Source organism: Rhinolophus hipposideros, assembly GCF_964194185.1.
Source record: "Rhinolophus hipposideros genome assembly, chromosome: 7".
NCBI lineage: Eukaryota > Metazoa > Chordata > Mammalia > Chiroptera > Rhinolophidae > Rhinolophus > Rhinolophus hipposideros.
In genome coordinates, this window is record NC_138053.1 from 72,297,965 (window position 1) to 72,322,867 (window position 24,903).

The following is a 24,903-nucleotide window of genomic DNA, read 5'->3' on the forward strand; positions in this document are numbered from 1 at the left end:
CCTACCTGTGGCTCCGTGGGCGTTCCTTTTTGGCCTCACCAAGTCCTGCATTCTTATGTGGGGAGCGAGAGCTGACAACCCGCATGACACCCTGCATGACACAGGTGTACTACAGTATTATGCTAAACATAAGTTTAAGTCGATCTGCTTTGTCTTCTTAATTTTTTACACAGGACAAAGGTATTTAGGTTTACTGGCAAACATGTCTTTTTCCACATTAAAAGCAATTATACTATGAAAAGCATATGTCTGAAAATGATACATTTTTATAATTTGTACTGTAAATGTACTAATAATTTGTATCATAAATGTGCTAGTCTAATAGAGAATGCTAATATATGACGGGTCACAACTGCTTGCTTCCTAGTTTTCAATGGAAAGTAAAGGTTGGTAATAGGTAATGTTTATAATCAAAATCTAAACACAAATCACCGGAAAGAAGGAAAGAAGAGCGAGGATAAGCAACTTTGTATAGGACATATGGGGGGGAGGGTAAATGCGATGTGATTTTATGTGAAGAGTTCAAGATGTACAGTGTTTGTTTTAGTTAAAGAAAAGAGTAATTTTGCCCTAAAGTAAAATGGCTATTCTAGAGACAGAAAAAGACAGAAACTAAATGGATATATAAACAAGCAATAGTCTTGGGGTGGGGAGATTTACGTTGTGGAGTCAAAGATAGCCAAAATTCAACAGTTGTATTTATAAAGGTTTTTTTTTAAATGAGCGCAAGAATGTAGATATACGAAACTAGAGTTTAATTTTCTCTGCTAATATAAAAAAACTTATTAGATGATCGGTCTGCTCTTTATAAAAGATTATAAAAGTGTTTCCTTTACCTTTACTGTAATCTTGCTAGAAACAAAGATTCTGTCTTATCAAAATATTCTTGTGCTTCACATTGTTTTTACCACGTTTGGAAATACTAAAATAAACGGAGTCTTTTCAATAGTAACTTTCTGTATTTGCCTTTGAAATCAGAAAAACATCCTGATTGATGAAAGAAAAGAGACATCGGCCATAAATATGCCGGCCCAAGCCACGGAGAGCCGCCCCGTCTATTATTATACTAGAGAAGGTGCCCGAGGGAGAGCTGACTGGTGCTCTTCATCCAAGCCCTGCTGACAAGACGCTGACACTGAGCTGATCCCAGAACCTTGTCCTTCTCCAGCCCTAACTGGACGGCTGAGAAGCAGCCTGTTTGGAGGAGTGAACGGTGTCGCCATAGAGAAAACACGGAAATGAATGCAAACATAGTTCTGTGGCCCCTATAGCGCCTGCTCCGCGCAACAGGCAGAAGTGCTAACGACGGGAACGGGCTCGGTGCCAGTCACGGTGCTGGGACTGGGAGACCCGTCCGGGGACACCAGCGGTACAAGGACCCAGTCAGTAAGGAGAACAGAGGGGTGCTGCCACTGAGAGCTGGGACTTGACCCCCACTGCTAACGAAAGTGATGAGAAATTGGCGGTTTCAGTGCAAGGAAAGCTGTTGCCCTGGAAAATGATACACGCGGAGCCATAGACATCAGGCCTGTGAGAAACCACCCAGCCCAAGCGCGACCAAGAAAACTCGTGTTCAACCAAAGGTTTGGTCGTGATCAACGAAAGGTTTGGTGTTGTCCCAAAACGCTGGCGGAAAGGCTGAGACACTGTCACCCGGTTTGCACCAGTCAGAGACACAACCACAAAACGCGGTCCCCAGCACTTCAAAGGCCTGGGATCCAGCAAGTGCCGGCAAGAAGCAGCTAGCCTGCTGCCTGAGAGCAACGTCCGGCTGGCAAAAGTAGCCATGGACAAGCGCCGCGCAGGCAAAATCACGGACATATTTTGGTTTCCTGGGCTCGTGGGCGAAGGAGGAAACGGCAAGTCATAAGCGTCCAGAGCTGCAAGGAGAAACTTGAGGAATGAGAGAATCAAAAACCGACCCGGGACACCCAACGGACATCTTAACACGTTTTTATTCCGTAAGGGAGGATCTGTTTCCCGTGGAAAGTTCCCTCAGGGCTCTTTAGCTCCAAGGACTGTCCGACAGCAGCCGCATCCAGGTGTAGACAGCGCGCCGAACCCACTGCACGCAGCCTGAGAAAACCCCGCGCAGGCTCCACCAGGCGGCGACTGGAGGTCGGCGGCGCTGTGCCGCGGGCGCGCGCTCCCAGGTCTCGGTGTCCTGCGCGCTGACTGCGGCGTCGGGCGGCCGGGCCTCGGGAAGCTGCTGGAACACGGTTCCGTCTGCGCTCTCCGTCTCCCCTGCGGGTGTTCCCGGCGTCATCTGTGTCGCCGGCGGCCGGAGGCCGGGACTGGGCCGGGCGGGCCTGGCTTCCAAGGTGCTCTGGGCTCCGGTTAAGAGTCTGTACCGCTGATAGACCGACGGCATCAGCCAAGGAGGACTGGAAAGCAGTCTCCCATCGTAATGACCGCGGTGACATGACGACTCGCCCAGTACGGGGTAGAGGGAGAGCGGCCACGGCCCAGAATCTTCAGAGCTTCGGGCAGAGAGAGGCTGCGGCCCTGGCTCCACGTCAGCGGAATCCCACGCCTCGTTCACAGCGTCGAGGAAATGCTGCTCCATCGCGGAGACCTCGGACCAGGAGGACACTGGCGTTCGCGCCGTGCACGAGGCAGAGTCTGCAGCAGTACCAGCAGCCAGGGTATTTATGCTCTCCCGCCTCGGGGGCGGATGCAAGCCAGAGATCGCACACCGAGTAATTCAAAACGGAGTTACCTACCACGAACGACTTCAAAACGGTGCTGCCAGTGACAAATTCAAGGACATCAGTAGACGCAGTGAAATACGAAAACTGCCTGAGAGCATACATCGCCCGACCACCATTCCGATGGAAAAACGTAGCAGGAGGAAAACATACCGAAAAGGAATCAGCCGTAAGCAAACTGGACAAGGAGTAGAGCACGACCACCGGGGCACACACCGTCAGGACACCGCGCTTCTCAGAGAAAACGAAGTGCAGACACTGTCTTCTCGGGGTCTGCGCTGTTAGCGACAAGGCTGAAGAAAACATGGAGAAATTAGCGATGCGGAGGCCGTCAGCACACAGTGGAGCTTTGAGAAGTCAACCTGCACCCATTGCCCTCTAGGCCCTGCTGTGCTGGCGACATGGCTGAAGACAAAACTGATAATTACCCATCTCTGCACACATCACGGAGGAATCACCCATCTCTGCACAAAACTCGGAGAATTACCGGTTCACACAGGCGAGGAATCCATGGTTCTCCAAGAAATCAAAACGCGCATCCATTGCCTTCTCCTGCTCTAGCTGTCAGCGACATCGATGAAGACAAAACGGAGAAATAAACGGCGAACAGAGAGAAAACGATGGGTTTCCAAGAAATCGTCGTGCATCCATTGCTCTCTGGTTCTGCATTGCTAGCAACATCGCTGAAGGCAAAACGGAGAAATTACCGCTGAGCGCAAAACGGAGAAACTACACCCCCGCTGAGCACAAAACAGAGACATTACCCCCGTATGAGTCAAACATGTCGCGATTACACCGCTGCTGAGCGCAAACCCCAGCAAGATCCCCCTAGCTGTGCGCAAATGCCGGTGCCGTTTCCCCGAGCTCAGCGCAAACCGACATTTTCCCGCCGCTGAGCGCGAACGCCGGCGCGTATTCCGAGCCGCTGAGCACAAAGTCTGCGCGATTTCCGCGCCTCAAACACAAACCCGTCACGATTTCCTCGGCGCTGAGCGCCAACGACGGCGCGATTTCCAAGTTGCTGAGCCCAAACGCCCGCGCGATGTCCGGGCCGCAGAGCGCAAATGCCTGCGAGATTTCCGGGCCGCTGAGCGCTAACGCCGCGAGTGCAAGCTCAAACCCCGGTGCGACTTCAGAGCCGGTGAGCGCAAACCCTGGCGCCATTTCCCCGCCACGGAGCGCAAACGCCAGCGCGATTTTCCCGCCGCGGAGCGCAAATACCACGGGCGCAAGCACAAACCCCGGGGCGATTTCTGCGCCGCTAGGCGCAAACGCCAGCGCGATTTCCCCGCTGCTCCGCTGAGCGCAAACACCGGTGTCATTTCCCCACCGCGGAGTGCGAACGCCAGCGCGATTCCCGAGCTGCTGAGCGCAAATGCCGGCACGATTTCCGCGCGGGTAAGCGCAAATGCCTGCAGGATTTCCGCGCCGCTGAGCGCTAACGCCGGCGTGATTGCCGCGCCCCGCCCGTGGAGCGCAAACGCCGGCGCGGTATCATTGCCATGAAGCTGAGCGGAAACGCCAGCGCCATTTCCCGGCGCCGAAGGCGAATGTCATGGGTGCAAGCACAAGCCCCCTGGCGATTTCCGCACCGCTAGGCGCAAACGGCGGCGCGATTTCCCCACTGCGCCGCTGAGCGCCAACGCCGGCGCGATTTCCATGCTGCTGAGCGCAAACGCCGCGCGTGCAGGCACAAATCGCGCCTTTAACCAAAAATGCCAGCGCGATTTCCGCGCCGCTGAGCGCAAACTCCGGAACAATTTCTGTGCGGTTCAGCGCAAATGCCGGCACTTTCTCCCAACCTTTGAGCGCAAATCCCAGCGCGATTTCCGCGTCGCGCTGCTGAGCGCAAACGCCCGCGAGATTTCGCTCCGCCGAGCGCAAATACTGGCGGGATTTACCAACCCTGGCGCGACTTCTCCGTCGCTGAGCTCAAAACACGGAGAATTTCCCATCTCTGCGCGCGCGCACGCGCACGCACACACAGACACACACACACACACAAATGGAGAAATTACCAGTGCACACACCGCGAGGTATCGATGGGTCTCCAAGAAATCTTCGTGCATCCATTGCTGTTTATGGCTCTGCGCTGCTAGCGAGCGACATCGCTGAAGGCAAAACGGTGAGATTATCCATCGCTGAACACAAAACGGAGAAATTAGCCGCGGACCCGGCGAGGGAACGATGGGGCTTTGAGATATTGACCTGCAGCCTCTGCCCTCTCCGGCTCTGCGCTGATAGCGACAACGTTGAAGACAAAACGGAGAAATCTCTCTTCGCTGAATAGAAAAAGGAGCAATCACCCCTCGCTGACGCCAAAATGGAGCAATCCCCAGTCGCTGACGCCAGAACGGAGCGATCCCCCCTCGCTGAAGGGAAAAAGGAGCAATCACCCATCGTGAAGTGGAAACAGGGAAAATCCCGCGCACACATGGCGAGGAATCAATCTATGGGTCTGTCTCCGGGAAATCAACGTACATCCACTGCTCTCTCCGGCTCTGCGCTGGTGGCGACATCGCTGAAGATAAAACGGAGAAATTAGCGGCACAGAGACCGCCAGGATATCCTGGGGTCTCAGAGAAGTCAATGTGAAGCCACTATCCCCTAGGGCTCTACGTCGCTAGCGACTTCGCTGAAGAGAATCCACAGAAATTAGCGGCTCAGAGACCGCGAGGAAACCACGGCTCTTTGAGAAATCAACCTGCAGGCACTGCCCTCTCGGCCTCTACGCTGCTACCGACATCGCTGATGAGTCCAGAGAAATTAGTGGCGACGTCCCGGGTTTTCCTGGTGTCTTCTGCGCAGCTAGCTCACTGTTCACTTTGCAGGGTTAGTTCTCTGTCCACTTTGTCTATGGCTTCATTCTTTTTAGGTTTGTTTTCCTCCTGCTACGTTTTTCCATCGGAATGGTGGTCGGGCGATGTATGCTCTCAGGCAGTTTTCGTATTTCACTGCGTCTACTGATTTCCTTGAATTTGTCACTGGCAACACCGTTTTGAAGTCCTTCGTGGTAGGTAACTCCGTTTTGAATTACTCGGTGTGCGATCTCTGGCTTGCATCCGCCCACGAGGCGGGAGAGCATAAATACCCGGGCTGCTGGAACTGCTGCAGACTCTGCCTCGTGCCCCGGCCCGCGAACGCCAGTGTCCTCCTGGTCCGAGGTCTCCGCGATGGAGCAGCATTTCCTCGACGCTGTGAACGAGGCGTGGGATTCCGCTGACGTGGAGCCAGGGCCGCAGCCTCTCTCTGCCCGAAGCTCTGAAGATTCTGGGCCGTGGCCGCTCTCCCTCTACCCCGTCCTGGGCGAGTCGTCATGTCACCGCGGTCATTACAATGGGAGACTGCTTTCCAGTCCTCCTTGGCTGATGCCGTCGGTCTATCAGCGGTACAGACTCTTAACCGGAGCCCAGAGCACCTTGGAAGCAAGGCCCGCCCGGCCCAGTCCCGGCCTCCGGCCGCCGGCGACACAGATGACGCCGGGAACACCCGCAGGGGAGGCGGAGAGCGCAGACCGAACCGCGTTCCAGCAGCTTCCCGAGGCCCGGCCGCCCGACGCCGCAGTCAGCGCGCAGGACACCGAGACCTGGGAGCGCGCGCCCGCGGCACAGCGCCGCCGACCTCCAGTCGCCGCCTGGTGGAGCCTGCGCGGGGTTTTCTCAGGCTGCGTGCAGTGGGTTCCGCACGCTGTCTACACCTGGATGCGGCTGCTATCGGATAGTCCTTGGAGCTAAAGAGCCCTGAGGGAACTTTCCACGGGAAACAGATCCTCCCTTACGGAATAAAAACGTGTTAAGATGTCCGTTGGGTGTCCCGGGTCGGTTTTTGATTCTCTCATTCCTCAAGTTTCTCCTTGCAGCTCTGGACGCTTATGACTTGCCGTTTCCTCCTTCGCCCACGAGCCCAGGAAACCAAAATATGTCCGTGATTTTGCCTGCGCGGCGCTTGTCCATGGCTACTTTTGCCAGCCGGACGTTGCTCTCAGGCAGCAGGCTAGCTGCTTCTTGCCGGCACTTGCTGGATCCCAGGCCTTTGAAGTGCTGGGGACCGCGTTTTGTGGTTGTGTCTCTGACTGGTGCAAACCGGGTGACAGTGTCTCAGCCTTTCCGCCAGCGTTTTGGTGTGGTCCCACAACAGCCTAGCCAACTCTCCTCCCATGCTTTTCCTTAAGGAAAGAGAGTCCGTGAAACTGCCTTTCTGGGACTCTGTTCCATCCTTGTGTTTACAACTTATATCTCTCTGTCTGGTCCCAAAAGATGGTTTGCAGCCAAAACCCGGGTTCCATAACGCATCATACGGCATAAGGGCCATCTGGGGTCTCCCCAGCGTAGATCGGGGGTTATACGATCACGCCTTAGCCAAGACTTGTTCTAATGTCTGGAGAGAGACACCGCCGGGAGGCATCAGAGTGGGGATCCAGTGAAAGTCCTACCTACTGACAAGCCAAAAGCAATTAGAGATCAACTTTAACAGGACAATATAACGCAACGCAATAGTCACCTTTGCAGCACACTCACAGAAGAACAAGGAAGTGATGCAAGTCAAATATAAATGACACATACTACATAACCCAGCAAAAACCAAGAACCCTAGGGGATCTACCTAATATATCTAAGCAAACACAGAGAGTCAGCCAGAATGGGGAAACAGAGAAATATGTCTCAAATAAAAGAACAGAAGAAATCTACAGAATTGGAACCAAATGAAATAGAGGTAACCAACCTATCAGAGACAGAGTTCAGAACACTGATGATAAAAATGTTTAAGGAGCTTAGTGATGACATAAAGAAGGATAGAGAAATCATAAAGAACAACCAGTTAGAACTAAAGACTACAATAACTGAAATAAAGAACACACTTGAAGGAATTACCAGCAGGTTAGATGAGGCAGAGGATCAAATTAGTGACTTAGAAGACAAGTTAGGAGAGATCATCCAAGTGGAACAACAAAAAGAAAAAAGAATAAAAAACAAGGAAAATGGTTTAAGAGACCTCTAGGATAACATCTAATGCAACAACATGTGCGTCATAGGAATACCAGAAGGTGAAGAGAGGGAGAAAGGGATTGAGAACATATTTGAAGCAACAATGTCCAAAAACTTCCCTAACCTGGTGAAGGAAACTGACATGCAAGCCCAGGGAGTGCAGAGTTCCAACCAGGATAAACCCAAACAGGTCCACACCAAGGCAAATTACAGTTAAAATGTCAAAGACTAAAGACAAAGAGAGAATCCTAAAAGCAGCAAGAGAAAGACAGCGAGTTACATACAAGGGAACTCCTATAAGACTATCAAATGACTTTTCTATAGAAACATTGCAGGCCTAGAGGGAGTGGCAGGAAGTATTCAAAGTGATGAAAAACAAAGGCCTACAACCTACATTGCTTTATCCAGCAAGGCTATCATTTAAAATTGAAGCAGAGATAAAGAGCAGTTTCACCGCTTTGAGCGTTGGCCGAGATAAAACCAGAGGAGGAATCGACAGTGACATGAACAAAAGATAAACCTCCAAAAGAAGGGATCAAATGCTATCCATTTGTCAGATAGCATTAGGAACCAGTCCTCCGGGGTTAACCCCTCCAGGGCACTCTTGAGAAGCACTGAGAATTTGGCAGGTTGGGCAAGTTTGAACTATATGTTTGGCCTGTTTATAAGTAATAGGAAAACGAGCCCAAAGGCCAGCAGCATTTGTATGGGTTAAAGAATGAAACTGGGTTGCCTCAGTCACTAGAACATTAGCAATTAATGAATCAGCAACAGCATTGCCACATGTCAGTGGTCCCGGTAAGGAGGTGTGGGCGCATGAGTAATGAAAAATGGATGTTGTCGGTTTCTAACAACCTGTTGGAGCTGATTAAAAAGAAACTGGAGAGATGGGTTTGAGTTATTAGACAGTAATAACGTCATCTCAATATTTTTTACTGTGTGAACTCCATAAGCCGAATCAGAGACAATGTTTAAAGGTTCAGTATAATCTTGTAAGGCAGAACAGCAACTAACTCTGCTCTCTGTGCAGAAGTACAATTAATTTGAATGACTTGTTGATTTATTTCACTCACAATTTCTGCTATGCCGTTACTAGATCTATCAGTAAAAACTGTTACAGCTTTTGAAATTGGAGCTGGACTTAATCTCTTAGGGAGAATCCAACTGGTCTTTAGAAAGAATTGAAACAATTTATTTTTTGGATAGTGATTATCAATAATTCCAAAATATCCACAAATAGCAACTTGTCAGATTTTAGAATGGGTATTTAAGTGTGTGATTTGTTGTTTCTTAAATGGAACTACTATCTTATTAGCTTTGATTCCGTTTAAATGAAGAACTCTAGTGTGAGCTCGTAAAACAAGCTCTGAAATTAATTCCAAATAATTTGGGAGTGATTTGACAAAATTATTAAGTAGAAACAGCCACTCTACCAAGTCATTTAGTTGAATTACTACCGCTGTAGGTGAATGGGGAGTGGGGAAAATTAAAATTTGTAAAGGTTGAGATGGATCTATGTGCTGAGTCTATTTTAAAATGATGTATAAATAATATGTAAATATAATTATTTTATATATTTCAGCTTCTATTTTTAATTTTTTCTTCTACTTTATATCTTAATAAAATCATATACTACTATAATAATTTAAATTTCCTAAGATTTTAATATATACTATTTATTTTTAATATATTTAATGTAGTAGTTATTTCCTGCATTTTTGTTAATTATTATTTTAATTATTTATTTGACTATTTAACTTATATTATCATTTTATTTATTCATTCATTGTTGTATGTATTTATTTTAATTAACTTTGCTAAAGTAATTTTTAAATATTTAACTTAAAAAGTTAAATACCAATTAATATAATTTATTTTTGTTTAATTTCAGTTAATTAAATTTATTTCATTTTTTAATTCAAATAATTTTATTTGTACATTATTTTTAATACATTAATAATATAACAATTATATAACATTTATAATTAACCCTTAATATGTCATAAAACTATAAATATGTAATTATACCATCTTAAAGAGAGAACATTTTTGTTTATAGTTTATCTTAATTTATTTTTGTAAATTTTCAGTAAAATAATTAAAATTTTAATACTGTTTACTTTAAAAAGGTTTCTATTTTTATTTTGTTTTTAATTAAAAATTTAAATATTTTTGTATCTTACTTAATTTTATTAAAAATTTTAAGCATTGTATCTATTTTTATTATGTATTTATTTTCCCATTTATTTTAATTTTAAGTATAAAAGTATAAAATATTAACAATATTTAAATTTTTTACTTAGTTTAATTTTATAATTTTTTTATTAAATTAAAAAAAATATTTATTTTGAATTATTTTCGTATTCAAATTTTAAAGTTGAAATAATTTATTTTATTTTGCTATTTTTATTAATTAAATGTGGTCATTTCATTAAAATTGTAATTCAACTTAATTTTTGAGATTATATTACTTTTTCAACCTAAAATATTTAATGAAATATGTTTACTCAATATTTTATTAAAATTTAATATTATTTAAAATTTTTACTCATTAATATGTGTACTTTATTGATAACTTAAAATTTTTAACTTTAAATTTAATTTAATTTAAATTTTAAATTTATCTTATGAGATTAAACTTTTTGTCATGAAAAATTTATAAAATTTCTAGTTTTACGTATTCCTTATACTTAAAGTTTTTTTAAAGTTGTCAAATTTTTTCAAATTCTGTTTTACTCTGTGTCTAATCTATTTGGTTTAACTTTTATATATTCATGCTATTTTATCAAATTTTTTAATCAGTCAAAATTAATAAATTAAGTATAAAATTAAAAGTAAATGAAATTAATGATATAATAAAAATAAAAATACAATAAAAACAAAATAAAATAAATAATTCAAAAATTTAAAAAATGAAACAATTTAAAAAGTATTAAAGATTACAAATTAAATATTTTGAGAGAATATTTTGAGAGAATATTTGAGAAAATAAATATCATAAATTTACACAAAATAATATACAAATTTACATTAAAAATAAAAAAATAAAGTAGACTAGGCTTCAAAAAACCCCAACTTGCAAAATCATCTAAGCCCTCTAAGGAAAACTAAATCTAGCTGATTTCATCAACATACCATAACTTAGGTTATTTCTTGAAAAGCTTCTGATAATCTGTAAAAGAGTGTTCCTGAAATGTTAAAGGATAATCACTTATAAGCAAATTATACCGTCTGGAACTCTCCATTGTAATTACAAATCATTATAGGGTTAAGTAACTTCCTTGAATTTTCACTTCATTAGAACTTCTTGCCTTTGAGCTTCATACTAGACTTGGCTTTGAAGTATCCCTGTTCAGGAACAGTTTGTTTCTTGTTCAATGAAGTTTTCAGATCAAGCAAAACTCCGTATTTTCTTTTAACAGAGTGAACGGTGTCATCATGAAGAAACCACCAACTGGGTGTAAATGTGTTCTGACAGAAAAAGCCGGTCTAAAGTCAATTTGGGGAATGTAATCAATAATGTAAAGATTTTGTAGGGTATCCGATGGACACTTGTCTCATTAGGGAGACCACCTCAGGGGTGATGTAGATGCCTGATCACTGCACTGTACACCTGAAGCTGAAGCTGAACAATAATGAATGTCAATCTATATATATACATATATATATATAGTATATATATATATATATATATATATATATATATATATATTTACAAGAAGCGGAGTACAACATTAGGAATAGAGACAGTGGAAATGTAATGGCTGTGTGCGATGTCAGAGGGGTAGTGGATGGGGGAGGGGGTTTGACACTGTGTGAGGGATAGAAATGATAAATGTCTAACTATTACATTTTGTTATTACATTGTTTTGTACACCTGAAACTAATAAAGATAAAAAAAAAAGAAATAATAGAAAAAAAAAAGAAAGAAAGAAAAACTGGGTCTAATGCCACTAAGGGAACTGCAAATGGGTATAAAGAGCGGATAGCTGCCCATCAGGAGCGGATAGCTGTCAAAGGTGGGTCAGATGACTCTAGCTGTGCCAGGACCCAGACACGGATGACACAGAGGACCGGTGGGGCCTGCGAAGGAGGTGCTTGGAGAGCTGCCTCAACGGAGGAGCCAGTGGGACTTGCTGTTATGAAACTAGAATTTGCTATGACTGAGAAATCACCTCCTGGGAGAAACCCCGATTTGCTACCCTAAGGAATTGCTAAATCGGGACTTGCTGAGACTCAGAAATGTTGAAAGCACCATTAAGCCCTGACACTAGGACTAAACACCGACTTCCTAGGACTAAGAAGTCGCAGACAGGGCTAAACCGTTACTTGTCCTACATCAGGACTTTCTATGGCTGAGATGTCATATTGACGGCCCTCCTCCACTTCTATGACGTGTAGAGATCTCAGGCCCGGCCAACACGGACTCGCTCCAAGGAAGACAGCCCACGTATGTGTAAATTGAAACTTGCTAAAAGGAAGCAGTCAATGCCACGGAGAAATCACGCTGTCCTATGATAGAGATGTCCCCGGCACAGACAACTAGCATTGTCAAGACCCAGAAAGCGCCATCCGTTGTCTCCCTTGCTCCTGGGAAGACAGCGTTGGGCGCAGCTCTACTAGCAAAAGGGCTTACTTTAATCAGAAGCCGTGAGCAGCTCCTACCTGCCCTCGGAGCACTAAGATACATTATGCTCAGCGGAACTGGGGAACCTGCAACTTAGAAACTGTCAGATCAGTGTAATTAGACGTGCTGTGAACCAAAAATGACAGGCTTGGTGAAAGCAGTGGTATTGCCACCGAGAAAATGAGCGAGTCCCTGGCTCCTCTGTTGAGGCAGCGCTCCAAGCCCCCCTTTCGCAGGCCCCACCGGTCCTCTGTGTCATTAGTGTCTTGGTCCTAGCACAGCTAGTGTCATCTGACCCACCTTTGATGGTACCCTGATGTGATGGTAACTAGCTGTGCGGAGACCTGGTCGGTGAAAAGGAGTGGCACTCATATCATACAAGTGATAGCAACAATTGGTGTTGCTGCAGACAAATATCCTTTTTCACGCAGTAATGGTGCTGTCAACAAAATAATGTCAACACTGAACACTTTTTGCAATTCCCTGTGGACAGGACAGGGTTTTTATAGTGGTGGAGACACAACATTCACGTCCACAGAGGTGACGCATGGAAAATCCTAACAGGAAAAATAGGGAAAGGTTGCGATTGGCTGGGATGCCAGAAACTAGACAGGTGATGTGAAGGGATGGTAGGAATAGCTCCTGAGGGAGATAAAGTCCAAACTTTTAGACAGCTGTGAGCTCAATCTCTGTGAATTATTTTGCCTTCAGAGAAATCACAGTAGTAGAGCGATTTTGAGAATAACTGTAGTTAACATTTATTGAGCATTTATACTTTGCTGGACATTGTTCTAAGTGCCTAGTTTCAACCCCAGGTATGTCGAGTTCAACCTTATTTGGTAACATTAAAGAAAACACCACAGGCCCAGAATGGCCTCACTTATGCTAAAAGCCCATGATGCCAAACATAGATTTAATACCTGATTTAACTGCAGTTTCAGCCTCTCCCAGAAATATAATCTTAATCAACCAGGCTGGAATTTCCTGGGCAAGAACCAGTAAGGTCGTCTGTCACATGCCCACCCACCCCCATTCCCTAGAGGAAAGAGGCAATTTGCATGGTAAAACCCTTGGTGTTCTCCCCCACTCCACACCTGTCCTGGTCTAAAAGTAATCCTTTTTCTTTTGCTAAGAATTCCCCTGCCACGCCCTTCTTTCTATAAAAACCTTCCATTTTGTACACCCCCTGAGTATGGCCTTCTAATTGCTAGACGGAATGCTGCTGTCCAATTCATGAATCTTTTAATAAAGCCGATTAGGTCTTTAAATTTATTCAGTTGAATTTTCTTTCTTTGTCAGTAATAGAAGCCTTGGAAAGTCACTAGTTTGGAGTAAGTATTGGAAGCTAGGGTAGAATGCTCACTCCAGAATCTGAACACAGAAAGCCCCCACTACAGAGGGCCGGTTGCTAATTGCTGATTTCTCCGTCCTTGGCACCAAGGCCTTCCCACTCCACCCAAGCGAATTTGCACCTGGTCGGCTGGGTTGTGTTCTCGAAATCAGATTTATGGAGAGCCACGGGAGGAGGGACATGTTCAGAAAAGTGCCTGATGTTGAGAGAAGCTCTGGGCCATAGGAGGCCAAAACGTGTAGATGTAACACGCAGCGAAGGCAGCAGAGTAGATGACCAGTTATGCTGGGCCCCTGGTGTGTACCGGAGACCCCACCTCCCCAGAACACGCAAAGTCAGGCGTCCGCGGGGGCCCCTCTTCACCCTTTCCCCAACAGCCAAAGCAGGGACGCACAGGAGACAGAAGGATGTTGGAATTTTTATATACTTTATTAGGTAAGTGAAAGAAAAATTTCACAAATGTCTACAGAGGCCAATTTCTTACATGATTGTTAAATCGAGACGTGTTATTGTAATAACATTTGTCGCAGAAGATCATCCAATAAAGAGTCTCGGAGGAAATCTAGGGACTTGTGGGAGCCAAAGGCACGAAGGCAGCCTATGGTTTTTCCTGCCTCCCGTGTCAGATCCGCTGCAGCCAGCTTTCGGTCAGATGGTCGCACCTGAGCTCGATGCTCCGGAAGGGTCCGTCCGAGGTGCTGGTTTCCAGTTGCCCGTCCCGGGCGCCTGGAGACAGACGGAGGAGAAAGGCTGCGGACGAGCATTGGCTGGGCTCCCGGGCGGCAGCACCTCTCCTGAGGGCGTCTGTGGCTCCTGGGTCTTGGATGTCGCGTCCGGGTCCGGCAGCTCTGTGCCCCGCCTGCATGTGTTCTGGGTTCTGGACCTGTGTCGCTGACATTCCCTGCGCAGAAGCCCGCAGGGACCAGAATATAGTTCCTGGTTGAAGTCCTGGTCATTCCAAGTGAAGTGGCCCAGCTTAGGGTACAAAAGGAGCTTCCAGGGCCCAGAGTCCTCGGAGCTCAAGGTTGGAGGCAAATCTAGTGCCTGCGACGCCTCTACGGAATCCCAGGCCTCGCGCACACAGTGGGGCAAGTTCTGTTCCATTGCTTCCACTGCTGAGAGGAGGAAAGGTCTTCAGGGACCCCTTCCCGTTGAATTTATACTCACTCTCCCAGGTTTTTAGGCGTCCAACCAGAGGATGTTAAGGCTGGGTGGTGACGTCTTCACCAGGTGCAAGTTGCTTCAGAAGGCGGGGCCTGATGAGGTTAAAGGAAAATCCAATCATGTCGGATGGAGTTCCCGAAGTTTAATTGATTTTGTTGATTGATAGAATTACTGTTCTGTTTGTTTTAAAAGAAACTACAGGTGGGGGATGGAGGCTTGCTCAAGACATGCTATTTATCTTTTATAAAAAGCATCCTATGTGCCTGGCTCTTTTAGGTAACTTTATGTCCACTAGTTCTCATGGCCCTTCTACGTGGAACAACATACCATCAGATCTTACCCAGATGACCAAAGTGAGAAGTGGCTATCTTTGCATATAGTCACACTGCTGCTCAGTGACAGAAGTACAATTCACACTCTGGTTTTCTATTTTTCAATTTCTAAGTCAAAATATCTTCTGAATTTCAGTCAGAATGTATGATGGGGAAAGGTCTAGGTCCAGGCATTCAAATGCAAACTGTTTTGGAACTTAACGTCAATGAATAACAAATGTGAAATGTCGTCCTTTTGTGTATGTTTACTCTTCATGGATTGCTTTTCTTTCTTGCATCGTATCTATAGTGAAACTGTACTCCCTTACATCCTTCATTAGAAAGAGCAAGATAAGAATAATGTGCATACCAGAAAGAGAAGAGAGGGAAAAGGAGACAGAAAGTCTATTCAAACCAACAGTCAATGAGACTGTTCCAATCCTACGGAAAGATCTGGATCCTTGAATCCAAGAAACAAACAGAACACCTAATTATCTCAATCCAAAAAGGCCTCCTCGAAGGCACATTATAGAAAACTGTGAAAAATTAATGACAAAGAAAAAATTATCAAGGCAGCCAGGGAAAAGAAGGTGGTAACCTGTAAAGGAAAGCCCATGAGAGTATCATCAGATTTTTCAGCAGAAACTCTATAAGTTATGAGTGAGTGAAATCAAATATTCCAACTATTGAAGGAGACAAATTACCAGCCTAAAATAACGTATCAACAAAGTTATCCTTTACAGAATTATAAAGACCTTTCCAGATATACAGAAGCAGAGAGCATTTTCCACCACAAGGCCTGCATTAGATGAAATACCAAAGGGGGTTATTTTTACCTGAAACAAAAAGACAAAAGGATACAAAACTATGAGTAAGATGACTAACAGACAGAAGCAGGAAATTACAGAACAGGCACTATATACTTAAATACAACATGAAGGTCAAAGGAGGTAAAAGATAAAAATAATGAGGAGAAGAAGACCTTTGCTACTGCAACTCAGAAATGAACTCACAGGATAAATAGGGATAATTTGTGACAACAACAACAAAATAGCAGAAGAGGGGGTAAAGGTCTGAATTTGCAAAGGGAATTGGAGATAAGATGCATCCTGAAGTAAAAGGACTACTGTCTATATGAAACTTTTCTTTACATAAACTTAATGGTAACCACAAACAAAAAATCCATAACTGAGACATATAACATAAAAAAAGAGGAAACAGAGGGGAAACATCAGAGAATACTGCTAAGTTAAAATAACAGACAGAAACACAAGGGCAAAGAAACAGTGGAGATACCGAGCTACCAGAAAACAAAAAATGCAACGGCTATAGGAAATCCTCATATGTCAAGGATAGACCATATACTGGGACATACATCTAGCCCCAACAAATTTAAGAAGCTTGAAATTATAACAAGCATATTCTACAACCACAATTCTTTGAAATTGGAGATCAGTTGCAAAAATAAAGTGGGAAAAGCCAGAAATATGTGAAGATTAAACAATATGGTACTAAAGAACAAATGAGTCAAAAAGAAATAAAAAGAGAGGCCAAAGATACATAGAAACAAATGAGAATTAAAATTCGACATATCAAAACTTTTAGGATGCTGCAAACGTGATAATAAGAAGGAAATATATATCATTACAAGCCTATTTCAAGAAACAAGAAAAATACCAAATAAACAACCTAATGTTATATCTTAACTAAAAAAAGAAGAGCAAATGAGACCCAATGTTAGCAGAAGGAAGGAAGTAATGTTAGCAGAAGGAAGCATACCTTCTGCTCATTTAATTCTAGAGCAGAATTAAATGAAATAGAGAACAAAAAGACAATAGAAAAAAAACTAATTCAACAGAAAGCTGGTTCTTTGTAAAGATTAACAAAATTGACAACCCCCTGACTAGACTCACTAAGGAAAAAAGAGAAAAGACACAAATAAACAAAATCAGAAATGAAAGAGAAGTTATGACAGACACCACAGAATTACAAAGGATTGTACAAGAATACCATGAAAGACTTTATGCCACCAAATTCAATAATCTAGATGAAATCAACAAGTTTTTTTGACATATATAACCTTCCTAGACTGAAACACAAAGAGCTGGAAAATCTAAGTAGACCGATTGACAGTCAGGAAATTGAAACCATCATCTAAAACCTCCCCAAAAGCAAAAGTTCAGGACCAGGTGGCTTCACTAGTGAATTCTACCAAACATTCAAAGATGATTTAATACCTATCCTCCTCAAACTCTTCCAATAAATTGAAGAAGATGTAATATTTTTTTACTTATTTTATGAGGCCAACAATACCCTGATACCAAAACCTGGTAAGGATAAGACATACACACACACACACACACACACACACACACACACACACACACACCCGCAGACCAATATGTCTGATGAATACAGATGCTAAACTCCAAAACAAAATACAAGCAAATCAAATACTACAATATATTAAAAAGATTATACGTTACCATCAACTGTGGTTCATTCCAGGGGAGCAAGGGTTGATCAATGTGATATACCACCTAAATAAAATAAAGGATAAAAATCATATGATCATATCAATAAATGCAGAAAAAGCATTTGACAGATACAACATCCAATTTTGATTAAAACACTTAAGAAAATGGGTATAGAAGAAAAGTACCTCAACATAATAAAGGCAATATATGACAAACTCTCAGCTAATATCATAGTTAATGGTGAAACACTGAAAGCTTTTCTTCCAAGATCAGGAATAAGACAAGAGTGTCCCCTCTCACCACTGTTATTCAACATAGTATTGGAAGTCCTAGAGCAATCAGGTAAGAGAAAGAAATAAAAGGCATCCAAACTGGAAATGAAGTAGTCAAGTTGTTGCTTTTTGCAGATGATATGATTCTTTGTATAGGAAACCCTAAAGACTCCTCCCAAAAACTATTAGTAACAATAAACAAATAAAGTTGCAGAATACGAAATCAATGTACAAAAATCCATTGCATTCTACATACTAATAATGAAATTTTAGAAGAAACAAAAGAAAACAATTCCTTTCTCAATTGCAGAAAAAGGAATAAAATACTTGGGAATAAACTTAACAAAGGATGTGAAGTATCTATACACTAAAAACTAAAGATATTATTAAAAGAAACTGAAGAATACACAAAGAATTGGAAAGATATTCCATATTCATGGATTGGAAGAATCAACGTAGTTAAAATGGCCATATTACCCAAAGCTATATACAGATTCATGTAATCCCCATCAAAACCCATTGGCATTTTAAAAGAAATAGAACAAAAAATCACCATATTTGTATGGAATCAGAAAAGGCCCCGAGTAGTCAAAGCAACCCTGAGAAAAAAGAGCAAGGTCAGAGTTACCACACTCCCTGACTTCAAATTATACTACGAAGTGACAATAATCAAAATAACAACAACAACAACAACAAAACAAACAAAAAAAAACATGGTATTGGTAGAGAAACAGGCACAAGAACAGACCAATGGAACAGAATTGAGAACACAGAAATAAACCCACATATATAATGGGCAAATAATTTTGGACAAAGGAGTCAAAAACATACAGTGGAGAAAAGAAAGCCTCTTCCTTAAATGGTGCTGGGAAAATTGGAAAGCCACATGCAAAAGAATGAAACTAGACTGCTATCGGTCCCCATATACCAAAATAACTCAAACTGTATCAAAGATCTAAGTATAAGACTTGAAATAGTAAACTACATAAAAAAAAACATAGGTATTAAATTTATGGACCTTGGGTTTAGAGAGGATTTTATGAATTCGACCTTAAAGACAACGGAAGTAAAAGCAAAAATAAACAAATGGTATTATATCAAACTAAAAAGTTTCTGCACAGCAAAAGAATCCATCCATAAACCAAAGAGGCAACTGACCCAACGGGAGAAGATACTAGCAAACAACACTCTGATAAGGGGCCGATATCCAAAATATATAAAGAACTCATACGACTCAACTACGAAAAAACACAACAATCCTTATACAGACATTTCTCTGAAGAAGACTTACACATGGTCAACAGATATATGAAAAGATGCTCAACTTCACTCGCTATTAGAGAAATGCAAATCAAACCCACAATGAGATACCACCTCACACTTGTTAGAATGGCTGTGATCAACAAAACAAGTGATAACAAGTGTTGGAGAAGCTATACTATCATCACCTAAGCACTGCCCGCTTCATATGACATAAGTGTCCACATTCACTATCCCACCTGGAGAGACATAGCCACAGTACCATAGCTGATGACTGCCTAAACAATGTGTGTGATTCACTTTTTTTGGAAAGGAAAGTGATGTTGAAGAAATAGTAGGGTGGCTTCATAAGAGTCCATGTCCACAGACAAATCCAAAAGAATGCCCTGTTTCTTACTGCAGAGGGAAATCCAGAGAAGCAAGAGGTAAATAATATTTACATGAATAAATGTAGACCCTTATTTAGAAAGCAGAATTAGAACTCTCTTGAGAAATATGAAAGGTCCCTGTAAGTGGACTCCAGGTGTCTGGAGGATGGATTATCCTGAGAGCAGCTCAACTGAATAGTGATTATTGGAAGTACTTCTGTGATGATCCCAGGAAGCCAGCTTCAGCGTTTCCAGGGCCATGTGGCAAGGATATATCTCTCCAGGTGTGAACAGTGAGTGGCCGCTTGAGTTGTAATAAAAGGGCAGTGCCTGAGTGGGATTTCCCACTGGTGAGCTCCACGACAAGGCAAGGCCAGGATAAAAAGAGCACCCTCCCTGTTGCCTTCTGTCTGATTACTTACATAACTTTCTTGATAGCATTTAAATTTATTTGCTGGCATGCTTGCTCTCTGTTTCCTCCCATGAAAATGCTAACGTTTTACGGCAAGTCCCACTGCTGCTTGGTGATTGCTTAATCTCCAGGGCCTTGATCACATGCATCATAACATATACATAATTAGTAGATACATTTATGAGTATGAATGAAGAAGGAATGAAGGCATACCAAATATTCTCTAGTCATGCGCAGAACTGAGGAAGAGCAGATGATTCTGAAAAAGAAAAATACCATCCTTGAGGGTTTGTGTTTTGTTTCTTGTTGCCTCTCAGAAAATGAAAGCAAACATACTACGACCATCTAATGCCAGCAATATCCAACCAACTAGACCTGTCCAAAACCACACTCAGTTCGATTTTGTGTAACGTTATTCAAGAAAAGTATATTTATGTGCTTCCTTTAACCAGGTGAGTTTCTGAAGCAATTTGCACTGAATGTTAACACCAACATCCAGTTTTTGGGGCTTTGATTTCTGATAAAAGAGGGATCCAAAAGTCCAAGGCTGGAAGACTATTACTGCATCCTTCTGTCTCTGGGCTTAGACACATTGATTGACCACATAGGGGCCTAAAGGATTGGAGCTTCATCTTCCTTCCTGAAAAAGTTTGACTGTCTGCATGCAGAAGATGGGAACTGTGTTACCTCCCACCCCTCACATTGCAGAACCCTGGGCCTGGACAACCTCCGGGGCCTTAGCCCAGGCTCAGGCAAATGCCCAGTTCTGCTGGGAGAAAAGCTACCGGGAGATGTGTGTGTGTGCAGGGAGATGAGGAGGACTCTGAGACTTGCTTTGTACTAAGCGGTTTGGAAAGCTGCCTAGGGCAGCCTGGCTGGGAGCTGACGCTTGGGTTCCCCAGTGGGCCAAGGTCAGCCCCAGGAGAGGTCATTGCCATACACCAGTGGATGCATGGGACCCAGAAGAGCCAGTCTACCCCAGTGCCCAAGTCAGCAGAGATCCCAGAACCTGGCCCTCTCTAGCCCTAGCTATGCAGGTGAGCCTTTGTGCTTTCTTCTTCAACTTGATTAGGACCACGCCCTTCAAGCCCCAGAGTTATAGCCGACAGGCAGCTTAATGTTGTTTCTCACGTTATACGTTTGTTCTCCTGGATATCTTTCCAAAATCATGTGTTCTACTTTATTTCTAAGGGACTCATAGTTTGGAATTATATAAATATACCATAATTCATTACCCCCCAATATTTTACTGAAACACACGTAGGTTTTTAAACTATGAGTTTTTTGCTTGTAGAAGAAGTGGAACTTCTGGGTCAAGAGTACTGTATTTGCATTGCAATGTTTAATGCATATTGCCATATTGCCTTTCCAAAGATCCTTTCAAATTCTCCTACCAGTTGTGCTTGGCAGTTACTACTTTCCAATGTTTACCTAGGATGTAATGAAAAACTTTAATATATGCAATGTACAACACAAAAATATACCTCATTGCTTTAATTAGCATTTTATTGATTTTAATCAGTAGTGACCCGAATCACTGCTTCCATTCTGCCCCAGGCCCACCTATGAGGCTTCCAATCCTGACTCCACCCATCTCAAATCAATCCCACTGGCGGAGAATAAGGAGACAAGTTTTAATCGTTGTATACAATTTCAAAAAGACAGTAATCATGACAACTCTGTGTAGACCTAAAAGAAAATTTCCTCAGCATATAGTTTATTACACGGAGAGTTTTATTCAAGAGAGAAAAAACGAAATAAAGAATGTTCTCCGTCGCAGAAACCTCAAGGCTCCTAGGCACGCAGGGTGTTATCACAGCCAAGTCCCCCGCGCCGGCAGAGGGACCCACTGGGGTGTCTCGGGCTCCGTCCAGGACATCGGTTGAAGGGAGCCGGGCTGAAGGCCAGGCTAAGGCTGGGGTTCCTTTCCGGGTTCCACCCTATTTTAAGCCTCAGTTTTCAGCAGCTTCTTGGGGTGGCCTGGGCTCCTGGTGGCGACCCGACCAAGTGTCTGTCCTCCTCCGCTGGCAGCCCCTGGTTGGTGCATGCGCCGTTGGTCTGGGCCGTCTGTCACATCGGCCTCTTCTTGAGGTGACTGTCGCTCCATCTCGGTGTCAGCCATTGAGTCCTGGACATACGCGTCTCGACGGCGTTTCTGGCCCCTCTCAGCTCTGGGAACATCTCCGTGCCAGGTGCAAGCATGGCGCAGCAGCCCACAGGCACCATAGCTCCGTTCCCGGGAGAAGCGGCCCGTTTCGCAGGAGTGGCGGCTCAGCGCAGGGAAGTTGTCCATGGCCCAGGCCCAGGCCTGTTCTCGGTTCAGGCCCGGTGGCATGGTGGGCTCTGGACATGGCCTCATCCAAGACAGGCCTTCCAAGGTTGCTGGATGGGCTTCCATAGCTTCAGCCTCCTGAGCGGCCTCGGACGTGTGGCTTAGTCTAGAAGAAGCGAGCAGATGATTCCATCGGGTGCAGAGTGTGCCTTTTATATTGTCTCTGTGCGCAAGGACTTTGGGAAGCAGAGGCGGGTAATGCATCGCTGGTGCTCATTTGCATCGCAAATTGCCTCAGAGCCTGATGGGAAAAAGGCTCGATTGTATCCTTCTGGAAACTTCCCGGGGTTTTGACATGAATCAGGCAGAGGAAGGGGAAGAGGTGGGAAGAGGGTTCGGTAATTGGCAGTTTCCACTGGATAGAGAAAGACTCTCCATGCTTCAGAACGGCCTAAACAACTTATACTTAACGTGTCTACATGTCTTCCTGTATCAGGGAGGCATAGAAATGCGATTCCATGTGTTAAGGTCTAGAATCGACCACCCCTCAATTGGACAGAGGACACACGCGATAATGCAAGTCACACAGTGAGGTTTATTTCCAGCTAGCTGGGGTCCAAGTATCTGCCAGACGCAGCGGGTTTCAACAAGGACACCGAGCACTCAAAGCCAAGGGTTTATATAGCATCTTTAAAGCATCCAGTAATTTTCCATAGCTTCAAAGAGTATACATATCATGGGCTTGTTCCACATTCTGGGGATTTGACAAGATAAGCTGGCTTGTACCCCACCCAGTCGGCAGTTAACAAGATAAGCTCTTTTCAAACAGGACATCTGGTACACACCCTGTTAAGGTCATTCAGAAAATGGCTTCCTTTCTTATGCTAACCTACTCTTACATATGAGGATAGAGGGTAACCCAAGATCACAAAGCTTGTTCATGCTGGAACTGAACTGAGAACCTAGGTCCTCAGGCACGTTCATCTGGTAGAGAAATGAAGAGAAGCTGGAAATCATTCCTCCTAATGCACGTGCTGATTAAAACTACCGAACTGTCTGTCCAAAGGTCAGGAATTAGAAATGTGGATAATTCAGTGAGTTGGTGGTCAGGATTAGAGGTGAGGAGATGTCTCAAGAGGCTGGTATGACCGTTAATTGTAAAGAGTGTTATGGAAGTGTTTGTGGAAGGTTTTCGTCCTCTGTCCCTCTACACCCCTCTCCTGGCTGGTAGTCGCAGAAAACATCCTATACTGGTCCTTAAGGGTACCTACCAGCTGACATTTATCACAACATGGTCTGTGACTTGGGGAAGTGGGAAACAACCATGATGTGTATGTCAAACATCCTGTATTCATTCTAGAAAACATTCTGCAGCCGTGAGCTATAACAAACAAGCTGTATACATAGCTAAATGGATTGTTCCTAAAATCATAATTAGGAGTAATTAAACAGACAGAGACATATACCAGAATAACATGTATATGTGTTAAGAATAATTACATGCCTAAACCTACAAATTATATATGATGCATTCAAAATTACATGTAAGATCCATCACGTGAGTTATCTCTTGCTGTACAACAAACTACCCCAAATTTTAGCAGCTTTTAAAACAGCAAATATTCCAAGATGGCAAGAGTTCTGGAAATGGTTGGAAATGATGGTTGACAATATGAAAGTAGTTAGTACCACTGACCTGTAGCCTTAAAAATGGTTAAGAGAATAAATTTTAAGTTGTTTGTATTTTACCCCAATTTAAAAAATTGGGGGTGGGAGGAAGCAGAACTCTTCAGCAAACATACTACCTCACAGAGTTTCTGGGAATCAGAGAAACTTAGTTGGGTGGTCTTTCTCAGGATCTCTGGGGAGGGTGCAGTCATTTGAAGCATTGCCTGGGGCTGGAGAGGATCACTTTCCAAACTCACTCATCTCCTTGTTGATAAGAGGACACAGGAGTTCCTATCCTAGGGCTGTTCATGAATGGTAGCTGGCTGCCCCCAGAGGGAATGATCCAAGAGGGTGGAGGGGGTGGGACAGAGTGACCAGTATGGATCCTGCAGTATTTATTGCAACCTAATTTCAAAAAAGACATTATCATCATTTTGGCCGTATTCTTTTGGTCACACAGACCAACTCAGGAACAACATGGGAGGGGCCTGCACAAGGTTGTGAATTTCGGGAGTCAGGGATCATTGGTGGCCATCTTGGAGGCTGGTTTCCACATCACTTTCAAGTTTACTCCAAAGGAAAGTAACGTAGTGACATAATAATTCTCAAGGGTGATTACACCAATAATGCTGCACAAGTACTTGCAAAGACATCCTAAAATGATGCTCAAGCTCTCCAAATCAAGGTGGAGTTAGAAAATGGATATGTGTATATTGTGCATATCATAGGTACTTTAACCTGATGATACCAAATGCTACCATGAATAAGGCATTAGTTATCGTCATATCATTCAAGTAGGAAATTATTGTTGCTGTATTTTGAAAATTATATTTTATAAATTAAATGCATTATGCAGAGAACTTTATACAACATATAATTTTCATTTGTAGCAATGTATTTAACTAAGAAAAAAAAATCCTTGGGAGGGAGATTATTTTTTTATTTTTTATTTTTTTTTAGGTTTTTAAATTTTTTATTTTAATAAAATACATAGCTGGAATCACTCTATTTCTCCTGTGGAAAAATTA

General features: G+C 43.4%; 2 protein-coding genes across 2 annotated transcripts; one reads left to right on the top strand and one right to left on the bottom strand.

Moving 5' to 3' along the window:
• Nucleotides 1-2,005: 2,005 nt before the first annotated feature.
• On the bottom strand, nt 2,006-2,566 carry LOC308499761 (annexin-2 receptor-like; the record flags this gene model as incomplete). The annotated part of the gene is made up of 1 exon (XM_081053580.1): nt 2,006-2,566. One exon carries the CDS (start codon nt 2,564-2,566, stop codon nt 2,006-2,008), a length of 561 nt encoding a protein of 186 aa, XP_080909706.1.
• Nucleotides 2,567-5,881: 3,315 nt separating this feature from the next.
• LOC308499762 (annexin-2 receptor-like) lies at nt 5,882-6,442 on the top strand (the record flags this gene model as incomplete). The annotated part of the gene is made up of 1 exon (XM_081053581.1): nt 5,882-6,442. One exon carries the CDS (start codon nt 5,882-5,884, stop codon nt 6,440-6,442), a length of 561 nt encoding a protein of 186 aa, XP_080909707.1.
• Between the last annotated feature and the right edge of the window lie 18,461 nt (nt 6,443-24,903).